The sequence below is a fragment of the Gymnoscopelus braueri genome (genome assembly GCF_963280865.1).
Source record: "Gymnoscopelus braueri genome assembly, chromosome: 11".
NCBI classification, from domain to species: domain Eukaryota; kingdom Metazoa; phylum Chordata; class Actinopteri; order Myctophiformes; family Myctophidae; genus Gymnoscopelus; species Gymnoscopelus braueri.
The window spans coordinates 24,965,437-24,988,214 of record NC_137613.1 but is presented as its reverse complement, the minus strand read 5'-3'; the positions used below and the strand labels follow the sequence as shown (position 1 = coordinate 24,988,214).

Here is a 22,778-nt window from a genome sequence, read left to right as displayed (position 1 = left end):
ACGTATAACGCAAGTGGATGGAAGAAATGCAGGCACTCAACGTATAATATTTTAATAAACCTCTGGCACCCAATGTGTTAACAAGGAAGTGGATGGGAGTCTAGATCTTCGAAAAATCATATCTCCTTGGTCTTTGGGTCAAAAAATAAAATAAAAAATAGAAAAAATAAAAGTTTATTTTATAATTTGTTTTAATGTAATGTCGTTTTAGTCGTTCTAGGCAGTGAATGAGTTAAGAGTCTCGGACCACATACTACAAAGGAAGATCATCAACTTAAGATACTACTCTCACAACGAAATTATTATATTATTCCTATACAATCACCACCACTAAAACCCTGTTTATGCAAAGTTACATTTTTTATTTTATTTTGCTTCAGTAGAGTAGCCTATTGTACACCCTGGTTTTCAAACCGGTGTCCCACTAGCCGTTTGGGTTCAATTCGTGCGGCGAGATGATTTAGAGAAAAATAACAAATCCAACCATTTATTTGTGTAGCCCTTTGAAGCTGCCCTCACTGCTTGCCACTCTCTCCGTCTGTCTGCTATCTCCTTTCTGATGAGCTTGCTGTGTTCAGCATAACAACAGTCGGCAGTTACCTCGCTGGATCACCACTCCTGCTGTCTTTACCCGTCTCTTAACAGTCCTCACCAGCAAGCTTGTGTAAACAGTACAATAGACTGCAGTTAACCACTTAAACCCTCTATTCTCAGTAAAACAGACCTGCGTCACAACTCTAATTGGAGCACTTTTTTCGTCTACACTAAAAATAGCCGACCTACAAGCTCACTGTGAGCTTGTAAATCTGCTATTTTTGGCAAAAGTTCCCCCCAAAATAGGGATGCTGGGGTTCAAGTGGCTAAGTATCATCTGTTTGCTGCTGTGGTTCATGAGGTTGATGGCGAAGGCCGGACGTTCGACGATAATTCGTTGCAAACATAGAGTTCAGCTGCAAACCTGTGTCTCACATGTGCGCAACAAGTGGCTGTTTCAGAGGAATTACAACATCAAACAACACTATGAGACACCCACGGGTGCAGATGACAGGGAAGTGGAGGGGGGACCAAACAAACTGCCAACTGTTCCAAGCCAACCCCCCAATCTGAGCAGCGGAACGTAGCGCAACACCGTTTCCCATGTGCGTATGTGGGAATAATGTTGAACCTGTGCACCTCCCCACTGAACCTCCCGTGGTGTTACTATAACTTGAGGGGCCTCGTTAATCACACCAGCATGTTTGTCAATGGAATATTTTAAAATGTTAATTTAACGCAGTATTAACGAGTAGATGACTCCCTGCAGTGTGTCCTCCTGGAGATGTGTCCATACATGCTGTTTTGACAAATGAAGGACTCCACGTGTGTGAGAGATAGCCTGGCCAGGCTGGCATCTCAAATGACTTGAACATTCATGGACTTATTTTACAATTCAATTCAAACTTTATTCCAGACACTCAAGGGGTCCATAGAGTACATACAAATCATCAACATCACACAACAAATTAAACAATAAAAAAACAACAACATAAGACTCTCCAGTGTTTACGCAGCCTGGACGAGTACCGGAGACAGCTCTTCCCAGGATTGACTTTATCCTCAATAATACTGTTCCGGGACTCATCCAGGCGAGATGAATCCATACATAGAGTGCCTTAATAGAGCCTCACATGTGTGGATTCCAATTACAATTGATGAATGCGTAATAATTCATGGATGGTAGCTTAAGACACATCTAAAATGAGTGCTGTGCTGTGCTGTGCTGTGCAGTGCTGTGCTGTGCTGTGCAATGCATTGCGATGTGAGCAAAGGGTATTAATCATTGAGTGTCCAATGTCTTCTCATGAAGAATAAGAAACACTATTTGTATGTGTAACTATGTGTAACATTTTGTAGATAGCTGGGCTATTCTACATTTCTCTCTGCTAGTGATCATTTTCAAATGGTTTATTATTAGAAGCAAAACAAAAACAGCATCTATGCGAACACAATTGGCCTGTGTTCGGGGAGGTAAGCCGGGCGGGGAGGGTGATATTGATCATTGCACGTATTCCTACAGGGGCTGGGGTGTCACCTGTCAGCGGGGAGATGTGGGCGGGAGGAGTAGGACACCTTAGATATAACCAAAATAAGCTATATGTGATGCTGATAGTTCAGTGTCTCTGCTAGCTGGGAAACCAATCAGTGTGTGGTATCCATCAGTTGCATTAAAGGTAGGGTAAGTGATTTGCGTTGGTTAAAATAATTGTTAAATAGCTCTATATTCTGATAGTACTCATTGCTATAGAGTGTTTGTTCAGTATTAGGAGTCTCCTTGTCTCTCCACCTCTTTATTAAACAGAAAATGCATTTCGTTTCAGTTTGATTTCCAATTTTATCCAACCAGGACAGAGAACTCAATCAGGATACAGATTAAAGTGATGACACTAAGAAAGGAGCAGACAAAATTGGAACTGGAACACTATACAAATTAAGCTTAAAAATGGGTACTTTCTCCTGATTGGCTGAGATTTTGACACCTACCGAAAAATGTATTTTCTGTTTATTAAAGAGCTGGAGACTCAGGGAGACATCGGTTACTGAAAAAACAATCCATAGCAATGATTACTATCAGAATATAGTATTTTAACCTTTTAACAAAATACTTTTTGTTTTAACCAAAAAATATCACTTACCCTACCTTTAAGTCACCTCAAACAGAATATTACGGAGATATAGCAGGCAATTCGGCATGCATGCTCATGGCCTTCATGGAGGGTCAAGATGACGGTGTGTAACCAGTATGTCTGCTCCTGCGGCCACAGGTCGGCCCACACGCTGCAGCCCATGTCTAAAGAGGAGCTGTCCAGCAGCGTGTCCGTCCAGCTGTTCAACGGAGAGAACCAGGAGCTCACCATCACCTTGGAGAACATCGGCACCGAGGACATTGAGACGCTGGAGCTCGCCTCCAAGATAATCACCACCAAAGGTTGGTACTGTAGCACATCAGGGCCATTTGAAACTGGAGGCTTGCCTATCTACCTGAGAGGCATTCATTAGGAATAATCTATGGATATTATACTAGTATATAGTGCAGTGTAGTGGTGCAACAGTTCAGCGCAACATCTATTTGGGCATGCCATTTAATGCGAAAATCATGAAGGAAAAAAAAAAGTTCTGTTTAAAGATTGTTTCAACGCGTCACTGCACTGTGACACTGTTGTGCGACAAAGTAGAAACTCAATAGAATAATCGCTAAGAAAATAATCAATAGTTTCAGGCCTTGTTCTATGAAAAATAAATACTTACTTAGACTTAGTTCCTCCCGTTCCTTTTGGAACATTGGGCGACGAGTCCCCTCCATCTGCTCCTGTCCCTTGCAACCCTTCTTGCACCATGCCAGCTGACTCCCATCTCGTTTACGTCTTTGGCCTCCCTCTTTTTTCCTCTTGCTGCCCTCTGGCACCCAGTCCATTGCCACAGTTGCTGGTCGTTCTCTTGGCAGTCGGAGTACATGTCCAGCCATTCCTCTTCTCCTGTCAGAGACCATGTCAGACAGTAGCGCCACCCCTGCCCTCCTCATCACCTCTTCATTGGTGACGTGGTCTCGCCATGTGATCATGTGATGGTTCTGAGGCATCGTCGGTGGAAGAAAAATAGATACACCCCATTGAAAAAGCTCTCTAGAGTAGACTCTAGACTCTAGACTTCTGGAAACCTAATAATGTACACTAATACTGTAGCTGTTAATGGATCATTGAGGTGGTCTGGCATGTTTAGCCCACTGACTACACTAATAGTAGTCAATAGAATAATACTTGATATTACTGATGATGATGACCATTTTCCAATGTTTTCGTGGTGTGTGGAAGCCACTGCATTCCATTAATTTTAGTACGGTATGGAAATCAACTTGCAGGGACTTGAAAGTTGTAAATTACCAGTGTATGGTTATTTTTTTGTCCAAGTTTTGTTTATGTTGCATTTTAATGCACTTCTAAGCACAGTGGGATTGATTTGAAAAGGAAAGCTGAAAATAGTACTTTTAGGAGAGATTGATTTATAAAGAAACACCCACGTCTTCTTAACTGCACAATGATGTTTAGCCAATATTGACTCAAGGAGTCTCTTTCACACTTACATACAGAATGTACATTCCTGGTGTGTTACTGTCACTTAGGAACAAAGTTCAACCTTCCTAGATTAACCACCTCAGGTGTGGTTGGTTTAGTGATTTGTTTCAACATCCTTCCCTGACCCATCAGTCTTGTTCCTCAGGGAATTACTAAAAAGCTTCAGAAGACTCGTTTTGTTACAGTACGTCTCATATACTAGTAACTAGTGCATGAGAGTAACATTATTTGGTCTTGGTTCCTAATCATTGTAGCCGCAATAACAATTACAAAGAGATAATTCAAAAATAAAGAGTAAGGAAAAATAGGAAAGTATGTGCATTAATCATAGCACACTTTGAGATGCTTGAAGGTGCTGTGTGCAAGGGTCCTACTTCTAAATATAATATATATATATAATATTTGTACTGCCTTTGTGTAGATGCATCCATACAGTAGATACAGTGTCCATTGTGGTAAGAAATGCACCAGCCTAGAGTACCAGTCGTGAGGTTTGTCATGTGCAAGGGGAGTCTGCCAGTCATGCACTGTCAGGCGCTGGCAGTGGGAATACTTAAGGGAGTACGACAAACTAGCACAATGAAAAGGGGCCTTGATGTGAACCTCATGTGCTGGAACGATACTGATTGGCGCGTATGCTTTTCCTAAGCCAATTATTTTGGTAGAGCGCTTGTTTTGATTCACTCAATGTCCAGCATATGTGCAAGGTTTTAGCTCGTTGAAGTGAGGGATGATGCAGTCTACAGCCCAACTAGTGGCAGATTTCTGGGTCCCATTCTGATTTGGGAAAGTCACGTTGTGAGCTTATTACTACAGTAAGTAGCCTTCCATGTGGCCCATAGGTCAGGAGCCTATCTGCTGTTTCTGTAGCGTGAAGCTGCTTGTTGTACAGTTACATCCCCTGGACATGATGCTAGTACAGTATGTCACAGGGGAAAGAGTTTTGGGGAGATAAGTTTTGCAAAAACCTGGTCAACCTAGACTTGGGAACAAGTAAAGCCATTTTAGAGCAGTGCTTCTCAATCTAATTTCAAGGACCCCCAGTTCGACATGCGTTAGGCCACAACAGACCCCTATTTTATCTCTGGGACCCAAATGGACGCATATGGGTCCATTTGGTTCCATATGCACAGTACACACTCAGAGTTACAGACCCATAAGGGTCTATTCTATTCTATTCTATTCTATTCTATTCTATTCTATTCTATTCTATTCTAGAGGACCTCGGGTTATGAACTGGCACATACGGCATGGGATTAGGAGACCAGTTAAGCCTAATTTATACCATGCGAGACAACCCCGGTGAGACAGATTGTTGGGCTTATTGACGTAATTTGGAACGTCTCACAGGCTGTGAGCCATTTGGCTCATGCCTCCTGAAATTTCGAGCGGCTCACACCATGTCATTAATGTCTCACAGCTTTGATTGGTTGACACACACAAGCTGAGTGTTAGGTATAAATGCCCAGCTTGCCATGGCTTGTCTCGCACATTATAAATTAGGCTTTGGTTTACTGTAGCTAGGTGCCAGACAACAATGAGCTTTAAAAGTTAACAATAAAATCAGGAAGTCAATTACTGTTTCAGTTTGACCGGTGGCCAGTGAAGTGCAGCTAAAATCTGCGTGATGTGTTCAGATCGCCTCCCACCAGTTTTTTAAGTTACATATTTTGTTCCAGAGACCCTTCAGGCATCACCTTCTCTTTCAGGCACCAGTACAAGAAAAACATAGTTCCAACCTGCGCTTTGGACAGGAGAATTGGGTGCAAATAATTTGTCCCTTTCATCTGTGCATTCGACCAGTACACCATGAAGGTGTACAGAAGTAAATATCGCAAAGAAGCTGATATCCTCATCGGAGACACAAAACCTATGAAAATGCAAATGGCCCACTTTCAGTTGTGTCAGCTCTGGTTCCAGCTTTCAATTTGCTGTGTGCGCACCTGCATGACATGAGAGGGAGAGGAAAATGGAAACCATCACACTCAATCGGATAAATATAATAATAGTAAGTGTTTTTTTTGTCACTGTCTATGTATATACGTATATGTATATACGGTAAGCACATACGTGAAATTCGTCCTCTGCATTTTACCCATCCTATAATCAATGCTAATACTGGTAGCTGATTCAATCGCAAAATCTTAGACATAAGTCCATGAGCAACATAAAAACTAGTGCCAACAAACACTTCTTTTTTTTAATCACGATTAATCGCATAATTTTTCAGTTATTCGCTACTAGTCACAAATTTATCACGGGATCATTTATTATTGGACATTAAAGCGGAACTATGTAACACACTTTTTTCATGAATAAAAAGTCATTTTATTTACTTATACTTTACTTTACTTATTGTCTCCGCCGAAGGTGGAGAATATGTTTTCGCTTTGTGTGAGCAAACATTGTTAGCCAAGCTAACATTGGGCAAGCTCCACGTGACACGTGTCAATTTGTTGACACCAATGCCTCTGATTGGCTAGAGGGACGCGTGACGAAATAAAATTCTATAAATAGGTGTGTCACTTCAAAAAGCCCCTACTTTTTGAAGTGAGGTAAAACAGGATCAATCAGACTTGATTGGAACAGTACCTTCAGTAAGTCCAAGTCACCCGTCTGTGCGTGTGTGTTTCCCTCTGAGAACACCTAACATTGGTCAAGCAAAGGCGCAGAAGGCCAAAGCTAAGAAAGCATACTCATCTACAATTGTAACGTAGAAGAGGACTAGAGTTGAAATGATCCCACAACAAAGCCGAACTCTTAATACGTGTCAATATGTTGACATCAATGTCTCTGATTGGCTAGAGGGACGCATGACGAAATACAATCCTATAATAAAAAGGTGTGTCACTTCAAAAAGCCGTTTACGTTTTTGAAGCGAGGTAAGACAGGATCAATCAGTCTTGATTGGAACAGTATCTTCTAGTCCAAATCACCCGTCCGTGCGTGTGTGTGTCCCTTTGAGAACACCTGACATTGGTCAAGCAAAGGCGCAGAAGGCCAAAGCTAAGAAAGCATACTCATCTACAACAGTAACACAGAAGAGGACTAGAGTTGAATTGATCCCACAACAAGACCGAAATCTTAATACGTATTAATATGTTGACACCAATGCCTTTGATTGGCTAGAGGAATGCATGACGAAATACAATTCTATAAATAGGTGTGTCACTTCAAAAAAACGTTTACGTTTTTGAAGCGAGGTAAGACAGGATCAATCAGTCTTGATTGGAACAGTATCTTCTAGTCCAAATCACCCGTCCGTGCGTGTGTGTGTCCCTCTGAGAACACCTAACATTGGTCAAACAAAGGCGCAGAAGGCCAAAGCTGATCAAACACACCAATCAACTGCTGAAACTGTTCAAGACAATGAAGATGAAGAAGACAGACAAGTATTTGAACAAACCAGTCAATTATGACGACTCCCATATGACAGAGCATTGCTTCAATTAAACAGAGCTAAGAATCATAAAGAAAGAATGAAATTAATCCGAGACAAAAAATCGCTAAATGACAAAAGACGAAGACTAGCCATGAATGCTTACAATATGACACAGCAAAGATTGCTACAATCTCTGGAAGAAAAAGTAGAAGAGTCTGAAGAGAACATCGAAAGGAAAAAAAGGAACTGGTCAGAGTATTTAAATAATGAAAGACAACATCAACAAGCACATAACACGAGTAAGAAGAAACGATACAGATCACAAGAATTAGAAGTTAATGAAGCTGCTCTCGCATTCTTAAAGAAGATGTCCGAAAGTTATTGCTATTATAATATAATTGATATATATCAGATGCGTCATAGTATATACATTTTTGTAAGAAATACATAAATAAATAATTTTTTGGATCTCTTTTTTTCATCCTATCTTTTTTTAAACATTTTTTTAAACATTTTTTTAAACATATTTTTAAACATTAGAAGACAAAATATGATTTTTAAATCATTTTTTTTTAAATAAATATTTCTTTAACATACACCTTTTTATTTAACTACAGTATATATCTTTTACTCTACTGTATCTCATTAGTTATTGCTATGATAATATAATTGCTATAGTCAGCTGGCGGAGACTTGTGCTCCGAGGAGCACATTTTCTAGTTACTTATACAATTGGGGTGGTTGCATTTTGTCTTCCCGCTCTTCTATTGAGACCTTTAGTGTCAAAGGTCATGTTTCCCCTAGACACAGGATCTGACACGAATTTTGACCTGACGGTCAAGATTCAATTTATCCCCTGAGCAAGCAGGCAGGCTCTTTTTAGCTCAACGGTGAAAATATCAGCACTAGCGCAGGAAACAGGGTTCAAATCAGGGGTAGAATATGAAAGTTGCATTTAACTTTGCTTTAATTAGCAACCCAAAACAATGACAATTTGCAATGTATTGGCATAATGGGTATAATCTGCTAAATTTAAGATAATTAGAAGTATGAGTACTTACAGAATGTAGTGTCCACCTTCATGCTTTTAAAGGTTCACTGATTTTTGATCGGTGTAGCCACCCCTATAAGTGGGGTTGGGACACCTCATTAGCTGTATTGTGATTGGCTCATTAGTACACCCCTAGCTGTACTGTGATTGGCTGACTCTATTGGCTGACTCTATTCAGCACTGTGATTGGCTAGTGAGACACATGATGACATTAATAACCATTAATAACCTATAAATAGGATTATGCACTTCAAAAAATCCATATTTTTTTTTAAGTGAGCTTCCATCACTATGATGACCACTGTGATGACCACACCGCCCACTTCACACTGGGTGTGATTTTTGGGCGGTGAAACCGCCCCTATGTGAGGTTTGGACATTTTGCACCCCCCCAACCCTGCGCTGTGATTGGCCACCAGTGTACCCCCCTAACTAACTCTGCACCGTGATTGGCCAATCACAGTCTATTCAGGACTGTGATTGGCTAGTGAAACATGACACATGTGCATAGCCCTATAAATAGGACTATGCACTTAAAAAAAACACATTTATGGGTTTTTTTAAGTTAGGGGTGTACAATGGTTGGTCCACAATATTACTTTTCTTTAAAGGTAGGGTAAGTGATATTTTTTGGTTAAAACAAAAAGTATTTTGTTAAAAGGTTAAAATACTATATTCTGATAGTAATCATTGCTATAGAGTGTTTTTTCAGTAACAGATGTCTCCCTGTCTCTCCAGCTCTTTAATAAACAGAAAATAAATTTTTTGGTAGGTGTCAAAATCTCAGCCAATCAGGAGAAAGTACCCATTTTTAAGCTTAATTTGTATAGTGTTCCAGTTCCAATTTTGTCTGCTCATTTCTTAGTGTCATCACTTCCAATTTCACTTGTTTAATCTATATCCTGATTTAATTCTCTGTCCTGGTTGGATAAAATTGGAAATGAAACTGAAACTGAAACGAAAATGCATTTTCTGTTTAATTAAGAGGTGGAGAGACAAGGAGACTCCTAATACTGAACAAACACTCTATAGCAATGAGTACTATCAGAATATAGAGCTATTTAACACTTATTTTAACCAATGCAAATCACTTACCCTACCTTTAAGTGAACTTCCATCACTGTGATGACCACTGTGACCACACCGCCCACTTCACACTGGGTGTGATTTTAATTTATATATATTTTTAAACATTAATGGTAAATGATGAAAACCAAGAGCGAGAGTCGTTAATCTTGCCCTTCCCACAAAAATATACACATGGAGAAAATTGGCAAATTTTGGGCATAGTTACAGATGGTGATTAAGCATTAATAATTCATTGTTAATCTGTAATTAATGTGATTACAAGTTTTAATCGTTTGACAGCCCATATATGTATATATAGTGTGGGGAGAAATACCCTTTGTCTTCTGTGTATTTCCCAATAATTTTAAACACATCTTTTCAGCCGATGATGCAAAAAAAAAAGGAACCAGACAGACGCAAAATAGCCTACTTCACGATTCACTGGCGCGTCAACATAACTGGCTGTTACCCCAGATGAGCTGTCTTTATACCGGCATTCTTTCAGAGAAAGGTCTGGACTAACGTCATGGCCTAACCGCTTGCGACCGGTTTCTGGAGAATTGTCTGCTTTATTGAAGTGAAGGCTACAAACAAATATACTCCCTCTCAGTATTGTAAAGGCTTGACCTTCATCTCGACAAATTGCTTGAATACACTTCTCCCTTTCAATTTATGTCACTAGGGAAGTCTTGAAAACATTAGTAAGGTTGCTGTTGTTTATTTGTTTTGCGATGAGACACATTGCAATGCCACTTGAGACTTCACTTTGGCCGCTGTTGTATTACGGGATGTGCTAAGACTTCTTCTGTTAGAAAACCCGGTAATATGAAAATAACCTCTTGTTCAGGTAACTTTGCTGATAGGAAATGTAAACAAACGTTGACATCTAAAAATAAAGCATGTGTGTATGGACGAAGCTGTCGATGACCTGTATTGAGCCGGTATGGTCCTTTTTAAAGATCTAATTATACAAAATGACAGTAGAAAATTGCACTGTGCAATAATTTATTCAACATTTCTTCCTCATGTGGAACAAGGCTTAAAAGCCCCTTTGGCAGATACACTGTACGCCTTCTCTGTTCATTTAATCAGTCATTGTAAGATGTAAAGTTAGAATTTTGTGTGTGCTTCTTTGTGTCACAGTGCTGCATATGCAGAGCAGTGCTTGTGATCAATTCGGTTTGTAGTCCAGGGTGGACTTTGATGCACTTTCTGGTCTGCTCTTTGGTTCCCCACCTTTCATGCACCCCGGACTCTTCACTTTGTGTTTCTACCCTTTGTTCGACGCCTGCTCCAGTCCTCACATCTCTGCTCTCTGTCTGTGCCTTCTTTTTCTTCTTCTTCTCTCTCTGTCTCTCGGTCTCTGTATCTCTCTGTCTCTCGCATGTGCGCTCTCTCTCTTTCTCTCTCACTCTGTATTCATACACCAGTCCTTTCTCTATCCTGTCTCACCCTCCATTCCCCCCATTTCCTCATATCCTCAACCGTCAGCAGCATTACATTCTTGACAATAACGGTTCAATCAGCAGTGGAATCGGTGTCATTTTAAAACGTATACGCCTCCACTTATAGCAGCGGAACCACACTGTGATTGGCCAAGAGTCCGATCCAAATCCCACATTCTGCTAACAACACCCGTTCATCATCGCTGTTCACGGTGAAGTTTGCAGAGTGAACGATGAAGGTGAGGAGGAGGCCAGGTGCATCTTGAAGTTTTGGAAGAACTTTCGATTATTCAGTTTTCCTACCAGCATTAACCCATAAAAACCTGAGGCAGATTCTACAGTATAAATGCCTTCTAAATCAATAGTTCTTACACTTCAAGTTTTTAAAATAAATATTCAAAAATAGCAGATGTACAAGCTCGCAGGGCGGCAAGAAGTGACGTGCTGTGAGCTTGTACACTAAAATCTAAAATCTAAAATGACACGAATGCTTTCCCGGTTTTAATGGGTTAAGAGTTTTCGTTCCCAACTTCACTTCGTCATAACTTTTTGTGTCCCCACAAACTAATTGATCCTAATCTTCCTTTTATATGTACATTAAAATGACAAAATGTTAGGAAGAATAGCCCACTAGAGACCAGACTAAATATACATGTTGCAAGTGCAAACCCAGTGCAAAGCCAGAGCTTGATTGCAGCTTATCACAAAATAAATGCATTTGCGTGTTTACTGTCTGAAAACGGTGAGTAGAGACATTTACCATAAACGCACCATCATTTCCCTATGATGAAACACAATGCGTGCGCAGATATTTACGTGCATGAATTCCTTTTCATAATCAGTTGGATCTGCAATTGAAGGAGTCCAAGCTTCATTTGCTATCACGCTAGCTTGGAGAAAGTGTTCACATATATCCCTCCAGACATCCGTGTTGGATATGTAAATACGTTTACATCTTTGATGATTTGAGAGAAACAGCTATGGTCATCCTCACTTCCTCTTTAGTGCAACGTTGCATTACTGAGCAGGACTTTGAAAATGAAATAATAGCATACATTAAGTGCTGGGTGATATGGACAAAATCTAATATTATTATTATTGTTATTTTGGCCAAATACCTCAATATCAATATTGTGACCATAGTGTCGTATTGTTATGATATTATATAACAAAGATGTATATTTAAAAAAAAAAAAGTATGTTAGAAATTACCAAAAATATTGACACTATTATTGAAACATTTAGAAACTATAAAATAGGGCTTAAGTGATTAAAACCAAGAAAAGATAACACTGATGTTATAGCACAATCCCAGACTATATCGATTAAATATCGATATCGCTCTACCATAATATATCCAACATAATTATTCCCAGTGTGTGGCGGTGCATTCATCCTGTCAACCTGGACCCGCTGCCTTTGTAACTTTATCCTTTGAACTTTTAACCACATCTTGCTTTGGGTGGTGGTGGTGGAGCCGGCAGATGAAGAGGCTGTTTTTCAAGTGTCGATCGCTCCTGTCTCGGTGTGTCACCCTGACCCTGCCCCACTCTGTCAACCAATTCCCAAAACCCAGCAATGAAAGGTCTTGAACCGCTATTCACAGAAACACAGATAATAAGACCTTGAGCGAAAAGTGTCTGCCTGCTTCATTTGAAGCTACAGGGTGGCAATAGATCAAGTCACCGCCCCCAGAGAAATAGGGTTTGTTTAGCTATTCTTTTGCCCCCCCAACTCTCAACCAGAATCCATTGAAAACTACAAATGAGTAAAGAAAGAGGAACTGAGAGTTGGACTGTAGAATTGTATTGATCTGATGTTTCCATCATGCCCCCTGGTTCCTGTGTCTAAATGGCTTATTTTGTTTGTGTTCAGAACAAAGTTTAACAACACAAAATGCTAGAGTGGGGGACATGCGTCACATTACACTGTGTTCTGAGCAAAAGAGATTTGGTGTTGGAGGGAACCAAGTATAGATGCAAAGGTTAAAATGTAATTTAGATGGTATGTTATGTAGACAGATGCCAGGTTCATTTGCTGACCTGGCATCTTATAGTTTGTATCGTTTCAATGTACAGATTATTTATTTTTGGATATTCTACTGTTTAGACCTGTGATGAAAGGCTCTTGGTTTACCTATGATCCTAGATCACTATTTCTATGCATTTGATATATTACCTCGTGTTTACCTTGCTTACTGTAAATCGCTCTGGATTAACCCATTTAAAACCAGGAAAGCATCTGTGTCATTTTAGGTTTTAGCGTTGGTTATTCTAAAAAAGGCAGATATACAAGCTCACAGTGCATCACTTTGTGCCGCTCTGCGAGCTTGTACATCTGCTATAAAATAAGAAATGCAATCTTTAAAGTGTGAGAACTCCTGATTTAGAAGGCTTTTGTAGAAATCGGCCTCAGGTCTTAATGGGTTAAGAGCATCTGCTAAATGCCTAAATTGTATTGGACGCCTGGGGGACCCCGGTCAACAAAGTATATAGGGTTTAATTGGTTAATTCTGAAGGGCCTGCCTCGTGAGACAGGCTCTGTCAGTTTACCCGCTACTTCGGATTGGATTATAAATAATTCTCCCGAGTTTCCTTCATTTCTCCCATATGTCCAAATGCATGTTCAGGCCTTCATTACACTTAGAAAAACACATAAAGTATAAATGTGACTCCAACGCAGACCTCACAGCTCATCGACGGAGCGCTGAGAAGCGTATTACCGCCTGCCATTTCCACTGAAGTGTGCTTCATTACAGTATAAGGAGAGGAAAACCGCAAGCAATTAAGCGCACACCACAGCGGAGCTACGAGACCTTTGAAGGCCATTTAATGCCAGATCAGTTTCCTTCTGGGCTCATGTGATGGGGAAATCATCTTTATCTTCATTATTTTTTGTTTTAATGTTTCCTAAAGGCTCTGTGTCTGGTGATGGCCGTAAAAAGATTTAACGCCGATAGCCATCCTCATTGAAACTGTGGTTGTGTTGAGTTTTTTTTAAATAATAATAATATATACACACACATGGTAAAAACACAGACGTTTTCCACTCATGTTTTCATCATTTCGCTCAGACGGGTTGACTGAAATATGACAGGACTGAGTGATTATTTTTTGCCAGCACTCTTCACAGCTCATATCAACCTTCTACACTGAATAAGCAATACAGTATCTCTGTTGCCACTGTCAAAGCTGTGAATGGCTGTGTGAATAGATACATTCAGCCATTTCCCTTGAGTTAAAAATGTTGTATACATATCAAAGATATAATACCAAGTGGCTAGTCCATGGTAAAGATAAGCGAAGATTGCATTTGTCCATTGACGACCAGCTCAAGCACAAGATACAGTCAGTGTATGTGCGTGTGTCACGTCGACGGCATATTGTTACACAGGAAAATCCTCAGTGTTGATTACATTCTGAGCGAGTAAAAATACACCCATGCTATTACTAACATGAGTTGAATTAACCCTGAGGATCTGGTTGTGTATTGGAGGTACAGTATAGTGGATTAAGGAGGGGCTTTTGTTGTCTTACCAGCCAATCAGGGCTACTCTTATCCCACCCTCCAACCTCCCAAGTTGCACAATACGTTCCCCAGATGTCCTTCTTGTGAGCCAAGTGTGTCCAGTCACGTTGGTCAGTCAGTACACATGTAGTCATGTTCACTCCAAGTCCAGGAGAGATGCTGCCAACATGGCCACCTGTCTAGTTAGGGGCCATAGAAGTGATGGTCCCTGTTCCTACTTCCACCGTTGCTCGAGGGAGAACAACAGGATCTCTCACACGCTGTTTAGTTTTTGTCACCTCGTTCTCAAGCCTGATTTATTCTTTGCTGCGTGCCACTGTCACCGATTCTTTGGCTTTTCTTTGACCTCTTTCAACCAGTCAAAATGTTCAAAAATAGCGATAATAGCTGTATTGCTTCCTAGACCCAGAGAGGTCTAGGATGTCACTGTATGTGGGCATTGACCACATACAGTGACATCCGCTTAGGGGCCTGCAGCTCGTGCAAAATGCAGCTGCCCGCCTCCTCACTGGTAAAAGAAAAAGCACAACCACATTACTCCAGTCTTGGCCTCACTGCACTGGCTCCCTGTCCCGGTTTAGAATTGATTTTAAGCTTTTATTGTTCATTTTTAAATCTCTGAAACTGTCTGGCTCCTCTGTATTTAGCTGAACTCCTACACTCTCACACCCCAGCCAGAGCTTTGAGGTTGGCTGACCAGTTGCTACTGAATGTGCCTAGAATGATGCTGAAAACCAGAGGTGACCGAGCCTTTGTGGAGGCTGCCCCTACGCTCTGGAACAGCTTACCCCTCCATATTCGATCTGCCCAGTCCCTAGAGGGTTTCAAATCTTTATGGAAATATCACTTTGTCTCGCCTTCAGTTGAGACACCCTGATATTTGCTGGGTTGTACCCTTGTTTTTTTGTGTTGCATTTGTGTAATGTTTGTTTCTCTCGTTTGCTCATTTATTCTTTCATTTCTGAGGGGATCGTTGAACTGTACAGCACTTTGTTCGACCAAATTAATTTCAAACGCGCTTTATAAATAAAGTTTGACTTGAGCCGAGTTGCTTCATGCTATTGATGCTAACCACAGTGACCCCCCTGGACACAGCTGCTGATGCAGATGAGCTGCCTTTGAAATAACTCCTCTTCATAGTCGTCTGCTTCCCTCTCTGCCTCAGAGGCAGGATAATTAGCACAAATTGGTATGTGCTCCCTTTTCACTCTGCATTCACACTGCAGTGTGTGTGCTTTTCTGGTCTCCATTAGGCAGCAGAAAAGGTCGCCACATTCTCACTGTTGTTCATCTAGAACGTCAAGCTCTTAAGAGTGTTCCTCCACTACTTGATGGGGCCCTTTTTGAAAAGGCTCCCAAGTACAAACGCAAGATGACAGCTCAGCCAAAATCATAACTAGTTGCCTGCAGAGGGGTAACACAGCATGGTTGCGCCACATGACGGAATCAATTGTACTGCAGTGCCAACTGATTATGCGACAAAAGCACTGCGTGAGACCTATTCTTACTGTTGTTGGTGTTTTGTTTCCATTGATTTAGCAACCACAGTGTTTTCATAGGAGGAGAGCTACTGTGTAATAGGCCTTTAATTGGTAATATAATTTGAATAATGACATTTAAATTTGTTATCTTATTAACCTAATTTGTTCCTGTGTGTAACACTGGCAGAGCCCATCCACGTTTACAATCATGAAGCTTCAAGTTATACCATTCCCTCAAGATCTTGGAGATCTGATCTTTTTGAAAAATCTTTAACATTTTGTGCAAATCTTTGAAAACATATTCTATCATATATATATATATATATATTTATATATATATATATATATATATATATATATATATATATATATATATATATATATATATATATATATATATATATATATATATTCTATTGAACTGTGTAAATAGTTGTATGTAATTAATGCTACTGGCTTCCACGGGGACAAACGTCAGGATGGGGGTTATCTTAATTTTATGCATGCTTTCTTTATCTCATAGTTTCTGTCTCATAGTTTTTGTATTTGTTTTGTTTACCGCTTGGCCGGCAATTTCAAACGTCTTGCATTATTTCAAGTATTGTGGCTGTGTGAGAATGTTTCACTTTGAAGGATAATTCATTTCCTTTTGTACCGCACGATTTGTATAGTCTGAATTGCTTCAGTTAGGTTATAAACTGTCATGTCACTCTTCTGGCTGATTACCAAGGAGCAGTCGCAGCAGCCCCATATTCATAGAGCTTATTAAAGGACAGGTCATCTCTCATTGTGAGAACACAGGGCTGACCTGCCCTCTCCATCCACCTCACAGACCAGTTTGTCCTGCTGGCAACTCCTGCACCCCTGCACCCCTGCAGGAGCTCATGAGCAGTGCTGGAAGACTTTTGTTTTAACCTAAGTAAAAGTAGCATTACCACAATGTAGAAATACTCTGTTACAAGTTAACACATTCACTGCCATGTATTATTTATCTAATTCCGTTGCTGCTGCCAGCTTTTTTCACCTTGTTTTGACGATCTTTGAAGAGACGCAGAAGCCACGCCGTGCATGCGGATGTAAACAAAAAGTGTCCGAGGGGACTTGTAAAAGTACAAAAAATAAGTATTTATTCGAACCTTTCAGCCAATAGCCAAACTAAAATAAATAAATAAATAAATAAATAGGGCTTAAGTGGTTAATGGTTGTTTTGTATTAATAATCTAAATCTGTAATTAGTGAGTAAGGCTGTAAAATAATTGTAGTTTGTAGTGGAGTAAAAAGGTTTAGGGTTAGGGTTACAATATTTGCCACTGAGATGAGTGGTGGAGTAGAAGGTTAAAGTATAAAAAAAATGAAATACTCAAGTAAAGTAAATCTACCTCAGAACTGTACTTGAGTAAATGTTCTTTCTGTGTGTGTGTGTGCTTGTATGCTGGTGTGCTTGTGCGTGCGCGTGCGTGTGTGTGTGTGCTGTCCTGGCTCCTGGTAAATCCTCACAGCCAGTATACACTCTGGGAAGGAAATTAATGAAAGATGGAGTGTCATAATGGTGAGACATCTGTGGCGAAGCAAACAACATTATTCTTCCTTTGCGGCAAACATCCACTGCCAACTGACATAATGGAAAAAGGCACTCAGTGTGAAGCTGGACTAGACGTGGGCGCACACAGAGAAGTTGTATTTTCACCTTTAATCAGTCTAGTGGGCTAAACATTATTAACATTTACAGTAGTCACTTTAGGGTGGTTTTGGTGGATGAAGTACGCACTATACTGTAGCTAAAGCCTTACAAGTCTCATGGGCTTGCAAGGCTATTTTGAAGTCCAGAAGTCTTCCACAGGGGGTCCGGGACCCCTAGGGGATCCCCAGAGTTACTACAGGAGGCCCGCCAAATCTTTGTGTGATGGGATTGTTACTTTTGTTTTTACATTAACCACTCGAACGCTACGATCTCTACAAGCTCACAACGCGACGTGTTGTAAGCTTGTAGATCCGTCTATTTTCGGTGAAGAGCTTTCGTGTAGAGTGAAAAAAGAGAGAACCAAGTACAGAGCCAAAGGTCAAGTATTGAGAGGGTTTAAGCGGTTATTGTCTTAAATGTGTGAAAATAATCGAACATATTCATAGACAAGATAACGCGTAAACAAACAAACAAAGGTCAAACAAGTCTTTGAAGCTATCTATGAAACACAATTTTATACAATATGTAGTGGGGGTCCCTGCTATATCTCTCTCTCAGCTAAGGGGATCTTGGCCTAAAAAAATATATACTGAAGACCCCTGTAAATGTAGCCTAACAGATATAATATTATTTACATTTAGGTTATTAGTGAACAGCGGTTTAACTTGTACTACAAAATCTTCTTTTATTGTATTTGTTACATGTTGTATGTAAACAAATCTGAATTACAAGGAACACTGCCAATTGCAGTGCAGCTGTGCGTCATTGATGCACTTCAAGTGCCGCCCCTAGCACCAAGTTGGCCAGGCGTCCAAACTAATAATTTAATTGGCCGTGTTTGAGGGTGGGAGGCCAGGTGGGTAGGGCGATCACTGTTACTACCCTTAGCGACTCCTACATTTTGGTCAAGGCTACTGTGCAGTGGGGAGCTGAACTGGGAGGAATAAAGTGTTCCTCCGCATGTGTCTCGTTCTCGTTTTGAAACTCGTCACTGCTAGGTGAAAAAACGCAGGTCTCGCGTGTATCGGCGGTGACACATGTTCGCCTACACCCTCCCTAAGACCAACCAGTCATTAGCGACAAGGGACTATTGCAAGGGGACTTGGGAATTGACAGAACTACTAAACTACTGAGAATTGTTTTGAAAAAGATAAGTATAATTGGAAAGAAAAAGCAGAATGAATCAATATTGAGCAACTGTATTGGCCTACTTCTTGCCTAAAATGTTATCGGAAACTATGTACTGATAACACAGACCTCAGGAGCAGCAGGCTGGTGAAACTGGCCGGATAGTGAAACTACCTGGGCCGTACATCAGCCTGCGCACCGTGTCTGCATCCTCCCTCTTCTCGGGTTACCTCCATTTCACTGTTCAAATGATGAGTCTGTCAGGACTCTGGAGCACACATCGCAGTGTCTGAAAATCAAGAAGCACATCTCTCTTATCTTTTCAAATGGGTCTCCGAGGACCTGGTCTTTTCTCACAAAGGGAACTCATAGCGGGGTTTGATGTACTGTGCTTGAGAACTTTTGACAAGGCAAGGGAAGTTGGGTAATTCATCTTGTGTATTAGTGCAGTTTTGAAGTGGAGCCTAAAGTTTGCATGGTTGGACTCATTAACATTGGTGAAGCTGTGAATGTGATTGTTTCAGATCATTTTGTGTGGTGTTTAGTAGGGCTGCGACTATTGATTATCTTCTAAGCGATTATTCTGTCTATACTTTTTTCGATTAATTGAGTGGGGAGTTTTAAAACTTGTTTTCATATAGGGTGTGCTGATGCACTAATTTCACGATACGATATGGTACACAATATTGGGCTCACGATATCGATACGATACAATATTATTATTATTATTATTTTTCAATTATTAACATTGGTCATCATCTTCAGTTTAAAATTGCTTTATTTATAAACATAAAAACATAAAAAAGTGTTTTACACACAAAAAGAAATACAATTATACAAGCTTAAGAAACAAGTGAAGTAAGTTCTAACTATAAACCCCTTTGTTTCAGAGGCCAGATGGACACTAGTAACAAATATAATAAATGCTGCATAAATATAAATTCTACTAAACACCCATAGTGTTTAGCAGCAACACATGCTTCATGTGTCTTTGCATGCGTACATTAGGCTAATTCAAGCCTACTGCAGGCACCACATTGATGGCTACACACATAAGCGTATGTGTGCAACCGATTGTTCCCTAATTGCCTTTTGACTGGGTCTGAAATGGGATGTGCAAGCCTCCTGAATTGTTAATCCGTAGTTTTTTTTCATTTGTGGAATTGCAGTAATTAACAATAACACAGTAGTATCTCACATCATTTCTCGTCCTTTTCATTTCAAAGATGAATTTAATTATGCTCCTTTGGCATTTTCTCTCCATTGGTCCTCCTGGCCATTGCTAGATACGTTTTACATCCTCTCTCGTGGCTCTCTCCCCTTTTCCCCACCACGTAGGCTAATGAAGGACAAAGAGTAAAACCGTTTGGGCAGAAACATGAAATCCCAGCTAAATGTTGTGGCCACAATTGGACTCGGTTTGACGTCAGCCAGCCTGCCCTGTAGCAGTGCTGTGATCTGCGTGGCTTGCATACAATTATTTCCAAGGGTAGAAATGTCTCTCTGTAATACTTTGAATAACGCTAGGATAAGATTTACCCACACACCCATTGTCGCTGACATTACTTTGTGACTCATAGCCTTTTGGTAAGGTACTATCGCCCTGGCTGTCATCTGCATTACGACCCTGGCTGCATACCTGTTAAAAATGGGCCCTGGTGGGACACCTCAAAAAGAATAGCTTTTTATATATTTTTTTTAAACAGAGGCTCTGAAGAAGGCTTGCTGATAAGAGGGTCTGTCTGTCTGTCTGTCTGTCTGTCGTGACTGGTATTCTGTCTCGTTTCCATTCTCTGCTCCCAACTTCCTTCAAATCTATTGTTCTGTCTTAACCACATTAACACATTGACTGCCAGAGTTTATTCATAATGTACTCACCCCTGTGCCAGCAATTTGCGTGTTTTTTAATTTATTTATTTTGTAATTTTTCATTCAAATAAATTCTCTGATTATTGTGTTAAGCACATACGACAGTTCCACCAGTAGAGAGCAGCAAATCCACACATTGATCACCTCGCTCGCCCCCTCCCAAACAGGCCCACGTCATATCCGGTCATTCACAGGATGTTATGTTTTCGACAGTCCCTGATACGCTGATCGGCCTGAAAACGATGTGATACACTACGACGATGACTGTTAGTCACCCGGACCAAAGAAAATAGAAGTTGAGCTGTCCGTTCGTTTTTTATACCGTGTGAAAAAAATTGTTTTTCCTTATTCTGGCCGAAAATTACCGGAGAAAAACAATGTGACCCGGAAATGATTTTTTTTTTTTTACATCCGGCTCCGGGTGAGTGTGACGTAAGCGGAAAACGAAAGTGTTGATGAGAAATAAACAGGACCGTGCGATCACAGATTAAACAACGAAAATTCAAAAGAACGCATCAATGCGTTCTTTGGAATCCTGGCACTCAAGCATCGATGCGATCTTGGCACTGTATGTGTTAACCCCCATATTTTGGGCATACCTTCCAAATGTTTCCAATTCTTTGAAAAACAATAAAAGAATAGCAGATTATAAGCTTGCAATGCTCGAGCTTGTAGAGCTTTGCTATTTGTTGTTCAACAAAATATATAGGGCTTAAGGGGTCAAAAATGCCATACATACGTATATATAATTTTTTTTGATTAAAACTAATGTGGATCTCTTGTGGAATTGAAAAGCACTGTTGCCTTGTGTTGCGTGAACTACTGTTACCTGACTATTCCTCTCACTCCCTAAAGCCAGGGGGTGCCACTCCTGTAACGATCAGCTACATTCAGTTGATGCATCATTCATTTGATGTTCCTGGCTAAAGTGGCAGCAGCTGAGTCATCCGTCTCAGGTGGTAGGGGGCCGATAACGCATAAATTAGATTGTCAAGTCTTGGCCGGCAAAGGTGATCAGAGGTTAGGTGACCCGCCGGCAGATCACCGACGGTAGCGATTTGCCAAGACCCGGGGGGCTAATGGCAAAGCGGCATGTTTAAACGTCAGATTTACACAGGTTTGACGTTCGACCCGCACCACTTACCGATGAGATGGTTCTCTCTCTATCCCCCGGCCTCTCCGTGTCACACTGACCGGCGGCGAGTCTGGATCAATCAGTCAGCCAAATGCTTGCTTATGCAGGGCAAATTGCATTTGGTTGGATACAGGCACATAAATGTCATCCTGGTTTCCTGTTCCCAAAATGTTTATGGCGTGTCTTCCTTGTCCGTTCCGTTTATCGTCGGGCTGTATCATGTCCCTCTTGTGCTTAAAAAAAACACCCAGTCGCAGACACAGACGGCGACTGTCTGTGGCCACACCCTCAGCAGGCACCATTGAAAATGAGCGCACTTTCCTGAGGTTTTAAATAAATAAATATTTCATGTACTGAAGTTGTTCCAAAAACCCATGTTGTTTTACTTACAAAAAAAAAACTATAATGTTTTCTTGTACTTGAATGTGAGGTTGTAGATTTTTTTTTTTTTTTTTTTATATCGAAATTTTGTCCGATAAACCATTACCGATATTACTTAACTGATACTATTTACACTTTCCCAAGAATCCTCTTAGCCAAACATAGCCGACCTACAAGCTCGCGTTGTGAGCTTGTAGATCGGCTATTTTTGGTGAATGTTCCCCCAAGAATAGGGATGTTAACTGTTCAAAATGGTTTAGTTCATTATCTGATGTTTTATGTATATGTTGTGGTGTCTTACAGAGAAGGTGTTTGGAGAGTTTCTGAGCTGGGACCTGGAAGCGGCTCTGTCCCAGCTGCCCCTGAAGCCGGGCCACTCTGTGACGGTCACTGTCAACATCAAAGTGAAGCTGGACTTCTCCGGACAGGAGCACCTCCTTCAGGACCTCAACGATGGTGAGTGTTCACTTACTTTTTTTCTTCTTTTTCAGAACTAAAAGAAAAAGTCAAACAAATTTTT

The 22,778-nt window shown here is 40.6% G+C and overlaps 1 protein-coding gene across 1 annotated transcript in view; it reads left to right on the top strand.

Annotated features, from left to right (window-relative positions):
• Positions 1 to 22,778, top strand: part of trappc9 (trafficking protein particle complex subunit 9) — a 339,982-nt gene that overhangs the window by 83,698 nt on the left and 233,506 nt on the right. Inside the window, exons 16-17 of the mRNA XM_080441558.1 lie at positions 2,802 to 2,965; positions 22,562 to 22,714. Coding sequence (XP_080297684.1) covers positions 2,802 to 2,965; positions 22,562 to 22,714 — 317 coding nt within the window. The remainder of the gene's footprint in view (positions 1 to 2,801; positions 2,966 to 22,561; positions 22,715 to 22,778) is intronic.